The sequence below is a fragment of the Rutidosis leptorrhynchoides genome, chromosome 5 (genome assembly GCF_046630445.1).
Source record: "Rutidosis leptorrhynchoides isolate AG116_Rl617_1_P2 chromosome 5, CSIRO_AGI_Rlap_v1, whole genome shotgun sequence".
NCBI lineage: Eukaryota > Viridiplantae > Streptophyta > Magnoliopsida > Asterales > Asteraceae > Rutidosis > Rutidosis leptorrhynchoides.
Window position 1 is genome coordinate 375,060,001 of NC_092337.1, and position 10,178 is coordinate 375,070,178.

At 35.4% G+C, this 10,178-nt stretch overlaps 1 protein-coding gene across 1 annotated transcript; it reads right to left on the minus strand.

The window, feature by feature from the left end:
* Positions 1-450: 450 nt before the first annotated feature.
* LOC139849755 (uncharacterized mitochondrial protein AtMg00810-like) lies at positions 451-1,471 on the minus strand. The gene is made up of 2 exons (XM_071839381.1): positions 1,402-1,471; positions 451-1,283 (listed from the first exon to the last, which is right to left on the minus strand). The coding sequence occupies exons 1-2, from the start codon at positions 1,469-1,471 to the stop codon at positions 451-453; spliced, it is 903 nt and encodes a 300-aa protein (XP_071695482.1).
* Between the last annotated feature and the right edge of the window lie 8,707 nt (positions 1,472-10,178).

Here is a 10,178-nt window from a genome sequence, read left to right on the forward strand (position 1 = left end):
GGAATTTTTTTTTTTTTGTGCAATTAAATATTATTGGTGTCTTTTTATGAAATTAGTAACCAATTTTTTTTATCACAAATTGTTAATTATAGATATGATATATGAACACAATATGATTCATATTATTGATTTGATTGATCGACATTCCATACATACATACATACATACATACATACATACATACATACATACATACATACATGCATGCATAGCAGACTATATAAAGGCTAACAAACCCTAATAAAGCTAAGGGGTCAAATCCATACAATACAAAGATACGAGCTAAATATATATGGGCTAACATCCCCCCACAATGGAAGCGGGAGAGCATCAAACGCTCAAACTGGAACGAAACTCGTTAAACGGTGCATATGGGAGACATTTGGTGAAGATGTTTGCAAAGTGATATCTGGATGGTACATGAAGTACGCAAACCCATCCCCTGAGCAACTAGATCACGAACGAAGTGAATTTCAATCTCGATATGCTTAGTTTGTTGGTGTTGAACTGGATTACTAAACTGGTAGACAGAGATGATATTATCACAATATACAAGAGCGGCCAAGGTGAGAAGCCAGTGGAGCTCTCGAAGAAGGTTACGGATCCAACAAGTTTCAGCAACAGCATTGGCAACCCCGCGATACTCTGCTTCGGAGCTGGAGCGAGATGGCGTGAGTTTCCGCTTAGACGACCATGACAGAAGGTTGTTACCGAGGAACACACATAGGTGGATCGTCGAGGTGTGGGACACCCCACCCAATCAGCATCAGAATAAGCAACTAATGTAGTGGGAGATGATGCGTATAATTGTAAGCCAATATTAGTGGTACCCTCAATGTAGCAAATGATCCGTCTCAGGGCGTGCATATGCTGTTCCCGAGGATCATGCATGAAGAGACAGATCTGCTGAAGATCATATGAGATATCTGGACGTGTGAACGTGAGATACTGTAGAGAACCTACAAGGCTTCGATAAAGTGTTGGGTCCTTAACACATGGGATGTGACTAGTAAGCTTGGCACCCGGTTCAACCGGGGTCCTACATGGATGACAAGTGGGCATTCCAACCCGCTCAATGATCTCAACAGCGTATTGCCTCTGAGAAAGGAACATGTCAGATGTGGTGCGAGTCGCGTGAATCCCAAGATAGTAGTTCAACGGTCGCAAGTCAGTCATAGCAAATTCCTTGTGTAAGGAAGATATAATCCGCTGAAGAAGGCTTGTAAAGGAAGCAGTCAATACAATATCATCAACATACAGAAAAGATAGGCATTGTTTGATCCCTGATGATAAATAAAAAGAAATCTGTCGCAACGGCTCTAATGAAAGCCAATCCGCTGGGCGTAGCCGTCAAAGCATTGAAACCAAGCACAAGGGGCCTGTTTTAGGCCGTAGAGAGACTTCTGTAATAAGCAGACATGATCTGGATATCTGGGACCCCGAAACCTGGCAGTTGATGCATATAAACCATCTCAGAGATCTGTCCGTGAAGAAAGGCGTTTTTGACATCTAGCTGATGGACTACCAGTGTCGAGAAATCGCCAAACTCACGATAGTACGTAACGATGCCGGTTTAACAACCGGGCTAAAAGTCACATCATAATCGATGCCAACCTGCTGGCTGCGACCATTAGCAACAAGTCGAGCCTTGTACCTGCTCAAATTACCGTCTACATTAAACTTTTGCCGAAATAGCCACATGGAGCGAACTATGTTCATGTCTGATGGGCGAGGCACAGGAGTCCAAGTACTATTGTCAATTAAAGCATTGTATTCATCAGTCATAGCTTGTTTCCAGTTAGGGTCGGTGAGGGCTTCCGGATAGTTACGAGGAATAGGTGATATGACAGTGGTGTGAAGGTTGAGATGTTGAACGAGTTTTGTGGTACCGAGACGCGTGCGGGTAATCATTGGATGAGTGGAAGTGGAGGAAGATGTAGCCTCGGTAAGAGGAGGTTGTGTTTCCGTAGTGGGAGGAGGATTAGGTGCTGTGGATGTATCCCTAGTAGTAGGACTTTGTGTCTCCGTAGAGGAAGTAGAAGAGATTGTGATTTCGGTAGCCTCAGTAGGAGGAGGCTGTGTCTCTGCAGTCGTGGTAGGAATATGAAAAGAGCCATAAAAGAGGCTTGGAGGAGGATCGTGAAAGTCATAAGACGGTGACTCAGTAGGTGCCAAAGATCCGAAAGGGAAGGAGGTCTCGTCAACGGTGACATGGTGAGACAGGATGATCTTGTTAATGGAAAGATCCAGACATCAGTAACCCTGAGATTGGAGAGGTACCCTAAGAAGATGCAAGAAGTTGAATGTGGTTCAAGTTTGTGTATGGTGTGAAGGTGGGGGTATCAAAGACATCTGAAGACGCGTATGGTGGTGTAGTTGGGTTTTTGTTTGTATAGACGTGTGTGCAAGATTTCATGATTTATTGCGGAGGAAGGAAGGATATTAAGGAGATAGGCGGCCATATGAAGAGCTTCTACCCAATAAATGGGTGGAAGATGAGTTTTGAATAGAAGTGTGCGAATTAGGTTATTTATTGTGCGAAGCTTCCGTTCAGATTTCCCATTTTGCTGGGAAGTATAAGGGCAAGAAAAGCGGAATCAGATGCCATTAGTTTGGAAGAGTTGGTGAAATGCATTGTTATCAAATTAACCCACATTTTCACATTGAAACTTTTATTTCTTGTTTTAATTGAGTTTGTACAAAGGTGCGAAAGTGTGTAAATGTATTAAGTGCGTCAGATTTATTTCGTAGGGAAAAACCCCATACATAATGTGAATACTGACCAAGAAATATAATCTAATATTTTAAACCACTAAGACTAGGAACATGAGAAGTCCATAAATCTGAATGAATAATATCAAAATTAGCATTAACAATAGTGCTAGAAACAGAAAACGGTAGTCGAACGTGTTTGCCTAGCTGACAAGCATGACAAAATAAATGAGTCGGCATTTTATTACAAATAATATATTTATTTGAGAGAAGTCTAAGAAAAATATCATGTCCGGGATGTCTAAGATGTTGATACCATGTAACAAGACTGGTGAGAAGAACTTGCTGAGAGGTGGAGTTGGTGGGTTTTTGTTTGGACATTAGTTTGGGATCACCCAGGGGGACTTAACCATCTACGCGTTCATCTCCCGTAGTTGCATAACTTGCCCCCAACTACTGCCCTGGAGGAACCCGGACCAATCCGGGGGCATGGCCGGTAAAATCCCCCTCCCCGTTGCCCTTACACTAAGCGAAAGGTGACATGGGTAGATACTTCAGGTCAGGGATAACATTGAGTGCAATGTTGCACCCCAGCGGAGTTGAACTCCTGACCTCTTTTTAAGAGAGTCAGGCCACTACCTGCTGAGCTACAACTCAATGTTAGGTGGAGTTGGTGGGTAAGGTGAGTGGGTAGATATCCCCGGTGCTATCACATCGGAGAAGAAGTCGGCGCGTCTGGTAATCCTTCACAGAAAAACTAAATGGGTCAAATTCAACAGAAACAATATTATCACGGATAAATTATCGGACAAATATGAGATTATTAATGATATTAGGAGTTACAAATACATTGTTTAAGTGTAATGGTCGATGCGCATTATGTAACAAACTATGACCAGTGTTGGTGATGCGAATGGTGTTCCCGTTACCAACAGGGACCGATGAATATTTGCAATTAGTAACAATAATACGAAGAGTATTAACACAGGAGGTAAGATGTGAAGACGCACCTGTATCCATGTGCCATCCGGCATCCCCGTAGTCCTGAAGAGTCATTGCACTAAATGCACTGTGTAAAATGACCAGTGGGATGTCCTGAATAATACGCTTGTGGCCTATTAGGAAGTCCAAGTTGTTGAGGCACATAAGCTGTTGACGAAGGCCTGGTGAAACCCGATGGGCAAGGCAGAAGGCCTGCTTGAGATGAGGGACGATAAGCTGGGCCAAGCCCATAAGAATATAATGAGGCATACGCATTTATTAAAGGGAGCCTGCATGTTACCAATAGTCTGGGCAGCTAATTGTTGTTGTTGAGATGCTACTAATTGTAATAGTTGGGCATGATTTAAACTGTTAGGCCTAGTGTTTTGATGCGAATGAGAACCAGAGTTGGTCCGCTTGGAAGTACCATGATGAAGATAGCGACATCGGTTTTCAAAGCGACAATCTCCTTTAGAAAATTTATGACAAGTCTCGGTTGGTGGGGCTGGTGATTGTGGAGATGATGCCTGAACAACAAGTGCGGATGGATGCGATGATTTCAATGGCGTTTCATTGGACGTCTTTTGTTTACGATTTAATTGCATCTCTTCCATCAACAACATGGATCGAACTGTTTCTAGGTCCGGGAAGGGTTTTGATGAATGATAATGTGTGAGGCATGAGGGTATTTGTCGTTCAAACCGTTAACTTCATACATGACCAAGTCATTGTCTTCAACTTTTGATCCAAGGTTTCGAAGGTAGGTTCCTATGTGATCAAGTTTGCGAAAGTATTATTCTATTGTTTGATTACCAATATCCAGACCACGTAGCTCGGCAGTTAATTCAATAGTTTTCGATAGTTTGTTGTCCTTGAAAATCTTTCTGAGAAAGGTCCACGCAACATGAGATGTAGCAGGCTCGGAGTTGAGTAAACGTTCGAGTTGGGGTTCAGAGATTGTATTGTAGATCCATGTGGAAACGATCGGATCAGCCTTTATCCATTCAGGAGTTGCTTATTCGGCAGTAGTTGACGTGCCCGGGATGAACTTTGAGAAATCAAACCCTGCGTAATGCGTAGTAAAAAGCCTTTTCCAATGAGAGTAGTTGAGCTTCGTTAGATCTAATTTGACAGGGATAATATGGGAGATGGACATGACAGTGTATATTTTGTCGTAGGTGTTAACTATGATGATGAGTTTCGACAAGAAAAAGAAAAGGCTGCAGGAAGTGATGAGAGGGATTTACAGAGTGCCGATTATAATTAGGGTTGAGAATAAAGAAGAGGCTCATGATACCATGTTAATTATAGATATGATACAAGAGCGTAATATGATTCATATTATTGATTTTATTGATTGACAATACATACATAACAGACTATATAAACGTTAACAAACCCTAATAAAGCTAAGGGGCTAAGCCCATACAATACAAAGATACAGGCTAAATATATATGGGCTAACACTAATGAGTAATGACCACTTTTTGGTCTCTCTATATATTTGTGAACTATTTTATAAGTCACGAATATTATTTAGTGACTAAGATTCAGTCACGATTTTTTACTAGTAACTAAAATAATAATAATATAATAATCAAATAATTAGTGGTAAAAAAGGTAACTAATGACTATTTTGTTCGTATATGACTAATTTCTTTCTTGAACAACCACCAAGTTCATAAGTTAGGACCCTCATTGAGTAACTTCGCATTTTAAAAAAGAAAAAGAAAAAAATATATCATGGTTGGTCCTCAAAGTTTCTAATAAAAAAAAATCAGTTTGAAATTTCAAGTTTAAATAAATTATGGTTGATCCCAAATTTTGGGCATATTACATGTTTAACTGGGCATTAGAGCCATTCAATTAGCCTTACCACGTGAAAACGCATGAGTTTTTTTTTTTTTTTTTGTCTCTTCGCATACAAAAAATTAGGTAACCCTAATTTTTTCATTTCGAACACGTTCACTAATCATATTAAAAATCACCAACCCTAATTTCTTTAATCTTCATATATTTTCCTTCTTTCAAATCAAAATTTCCGTGTCATCGTAACCGACCAAACCCATATCAACAAATTAGGTCCGATGGGTATTTATTTAAAATCAACAGCAGCATCTGGTGAGGTGTTTAGTTTATAGATGGTTGATGACTGGTTGTATTTGGTGATGAAGGTGTTTTTTAAAATGAAGATGTTTTTGAAGGTGTTTTTGAAGATGAAGATGTTCTTGAACATGATGAAGGAAGGAGACCAACCTGACTGGATTTGACGAAAATACCCTCACGTTTTAAGCGTGTGCCCATCATGTGCCAATCAAGTGTTTAACATCTCCGGTTGATACTAACGATCGTTAATACCTAGGACCATTCATGTATTATGTTTAAAACTTAGTGACCAACCATGATTGATTTAAACTTTAGTCTCAATCTGATTTTTGATATAAACTTTAGAGACCAACTATGAATTTTTTTCAAAGAAAAAAAAACCATGGAAATCGCATTATTTCTTTCTTGTAGAGCCACCAAAAGCTTAACGTTATATTCATAAACTAGTAAATGGGGTGGGCCCGCTTTGCTGGGCCAAAGAGATGTAAAAAAATTGCAACGGGTGAGATAGTTATCGTTGTACAAAACTATATGTTTACGTTAAAAAATGTTACTCGTACCGGACTTAACATAATTATTAGGAAAACCCGCTTAAACGTACCAATTCCACACAATTTAATTTTCTATAACTTAACCAATCAAACTCACATAATTTAATTATTTAAAATTGATGTAAGAATAAACAAAAGTCAGTAATAATCACCATCTACAACCTATCACACAAAATACCTAAATGAAGTTTGCTATACAATATTGAGATCGGGCAAAAATTAAGTGCAATATGACACAATAGTTCAAAACATATAAAAATTAAAAGAAAATGCTAACAATAACCCTAAAGGTTGTCGTTAAGGTGCATAAAAAGCTTGTAGAATTCAAAAACTGTCACATTAAAGTCAAACATAACCGTCATATACAAGTTATTTATTTATCTTTAATGACAGCCCTTAAAATTGTTGTTAATTTTAAAATGAAAATATATTATAAATTATAAAAGTATTCCGAATATAGGTCAGGAGGTAAAGAGATATGGATCAATAGAAAAAGTTGCTTGCGAGTAAACTTGGATCCGAATATATATTGGTGGCTCAATTGTTTTCAACCACTGCCCACAATATTCGTCCATGGTTAGTAAAACGACATTTATTTATTTATTTTTTATTTTTACCTTACATACTAACCCTCGAGGGACTTTGTGTCGTTCCACATATCGCGGGACTTTGTGTGGTTCCACAAAAAGATTCTGTCGTCCCACCAGATGGCTTCACACTACAAATTTTCAACAAACCCCCCTCAAAAATTTTATCCACACAATTCCTCATGGGTATAATCTGTAACTTTGTGTCGTTCCACAAAAAGATTCTGTCGTTCCGTTTCACACTACAAATTTTCACCACACCCCCCTCAAGAATTTAATCCATACAATTCCTCATGGGTATAATATGTAAATTTCAGGGTTTTAAAACGTAACTTTTATTTTCAATTTAAATTCAAAAAACAACACCCACCACACACTTCAACGGACCTTATCTTCCTACTCGCCACGAGCTATTTTCCACCGCTACCACCATTAAATTTGTAATAATTTTACGAACAAAACGAGACTAACTACGTTCGAAGCGGACACTTTTAAAAAAACGCTAACCACACCTACATTTAAAACGGGTCTTAACACATGGGCCGCTTTCTATCATGTACATACAAAACGTTATGTTAAATATGAATATGCAAGCGAAAAGCCCCTGTCGCATTCGATTGAGACTACTTTTGTATTAAACGTAAAACTATTATATATATTGTTAATGTTATTAATTAATAATAAACTAGCACCCGATACATCCTTTGTATACGCATTTTTTCTTTCTTAGACAAAACTAGTGGAGGAGCCCTAGCTCCGCGTCGGGACTCCGTTTCGGATATAATTTGTTGTGTTTGGTTCGTAAAATTATTTCGTATTTAACGGTTATGTCGGTTAAACCTATCTCAAGTCGTATGAAAATTTAAAAGCGGTTAAAAATTTAGGTAGATTTGTTGGGGAGTTTTATGGAAAATAAAGAAGTTACGATTTGGCCCTTGAACTTTAACTTTAGACCCCTATGGAGTTTACATTTTTTACCCTAGGAATTTACATTTGGCGCTCTAAAGTTTATAATGGTTCTCAATGTTTATTGTCGTGTCATTGTGGATACAACCTTTTTGCACGACGTATAAACGATTAAAGCATTAGAAAGAACTATTCATAAAGCCTTTGTCTTTTATATATATATATATATATATATATATATATATATATATATATATATATATATATATATATATATATATATATATATATATATATATAAATTACGTAGTTAATTTATAATAAGAAAAAAAGTTAAACAATAATAAAGTGAAAAATTATGTCGGTGATTTAATAATAATAATAATAATAATAATAATAATAATAATAATAATAATAATAATAATGAATAGTTGTTACTTAGTAAAAATTATGAGATCGATTTATAATGAATGAGAAGTGTAATGGTTAAAGTATAAAATGTGAAAGTTATGTGGTAAGTTTGTAAAAACTATAAAGTTAAGTGTTATAAATGACGAGATTGAATTGTGAAAATGTAAAAAGTTTGAGGAGTGTTTGTGAAACTATGGGGGTACTATTCATTTGCTCTATATCATTTAGATATATAGATGCTACTTAATAAAAATTATGAGATTGATTTATAATGAATGAGAAGTGTAATGGTTAAAGTATAAAATGTGAAAGTTATGTGGTAAGTTTGTAAAAACTATAAAGTTAAGTGTTATAAATGACGAGATTGAATTGTGGAAATGTAAAAAGTTTGAGGAGTGTTTGTGAAACTATGGGGGTACTATTCATTTGCTCTATATCATTTAGATATATAGAGTAATTCTTGACCTTGAGAAGTAGAAGTATTGAAATTTGCTTTGTATATGCATTAGTCATCAGTCCTAAAATTATTATCTCACTTTCACCTTTTTAGTCTTTCTTCTATAATTTTGGCATTAATTTTTTTTCTTTATATTGTATAATATTTCGTTACAAGTTATACCAATGAAAACATGTTTTAAAACCGAATACATTCATTTGACATAATTTGTATCTTAAATTGTAGTAAAGTTTGACACTGATAAAAATAATATATGTCGCCAACCTATATTATATATTAAGGTTAAAGTTACAAATATGCTATATATTTTTTTAAATATCTCGATGTAGGTTATATGACCATTTTTGTGTCATTATCGGTTATATACTTTCATAAAGTGTAAAGATATAAACGATTATATTTTTTAACCTTCAACCAAAAAAGTTGATGACGTGTCATCATATTTATAGTTCACATTGGGACAAAAAAAAAATATATAGCATACATTGGAACAAAAGAGAAACTACATTTATTCTACGTCACCTTTAAAAAAAATACGTAATTATTTTGACCGGTTGTACCGGTAACTGGTAACTAATTGTCTACATGAGAACACTTTTGAAAGTATATAACCAACAATAAGACAAAAATGGGTATATAGCATACATCGGGACATTTGAGAAAATATATATAGCCTATTTGTAGCTAACCCTATATATTATTATATCAATCCACTTTGGGTAGGCTCGAGGTTTAGATGGCAGTCTCGAGTTGGTCCTCTAGACTTAGAATTACTATTCACTCATAACCTATATATATATATATATATATATATATATATATATATATATATATATATATATTTAAAATATATAAATTTATATTTTGCACCCTGCATATTTTTATCTGATTCTAAATTTGCCCCTTTTAAAATTTTACACTTTCAACGCGTCAGAATTCTTTTTTTATTTTTAGCTACCCATCAATTTTCAGTTTTCCTCTTTTTCAATTTTTTCAAACATGTTGGTACTCTAACTTTCAGACCTCATCTATATCTATATTTATATCTATATAGTCTAATAAACCTTTAAAATGATGACATCATCATTAAGCTAAATTACCCTTTACTTTTAATAATGATGATATCATAATTATATATTAATTTAATTAAAATAATATTACAAAATCTTTTATAAAAGAAAATATTAATCTCTCCAAAATTATAATTTTATTTTTCTAAAAAAACTTAAAAGACATTTATTATTATTAATAATAATTATTATTATTAAAAAATAAAAATATAAATATTCAATTTTGAGCGAACTTTATGTTTGTAAAATCAACGACAAGTTTCTTAGTCGAAATTCGTGGTTCCATGGGGCAATAAACTAAATGAGTTTAACATTTACATTCACTTAATACCTAAAACATATCATTAAACTGTTTCGTTTAAACAAACCCGTGTTTTCACAGGTCATTTCACTAGTT

Bases quoted from the DNA above. Each gene is read 5' to 3' on its own strand.
- LOC139849755 (XM_071839381.1), bottom strand. From the start codon at position 1,471: ATGGTTTATATGCATCAACTGCCAGGTTTCGGGGTCCCAGATATCCAG. The intron at 1,284-1,401 runs GTCTCTCTACGG...ATTTATCATCAG, and splicing joins CATGTCTGCTTATTACAGAA to GGATCAAACAATGCCTATCT.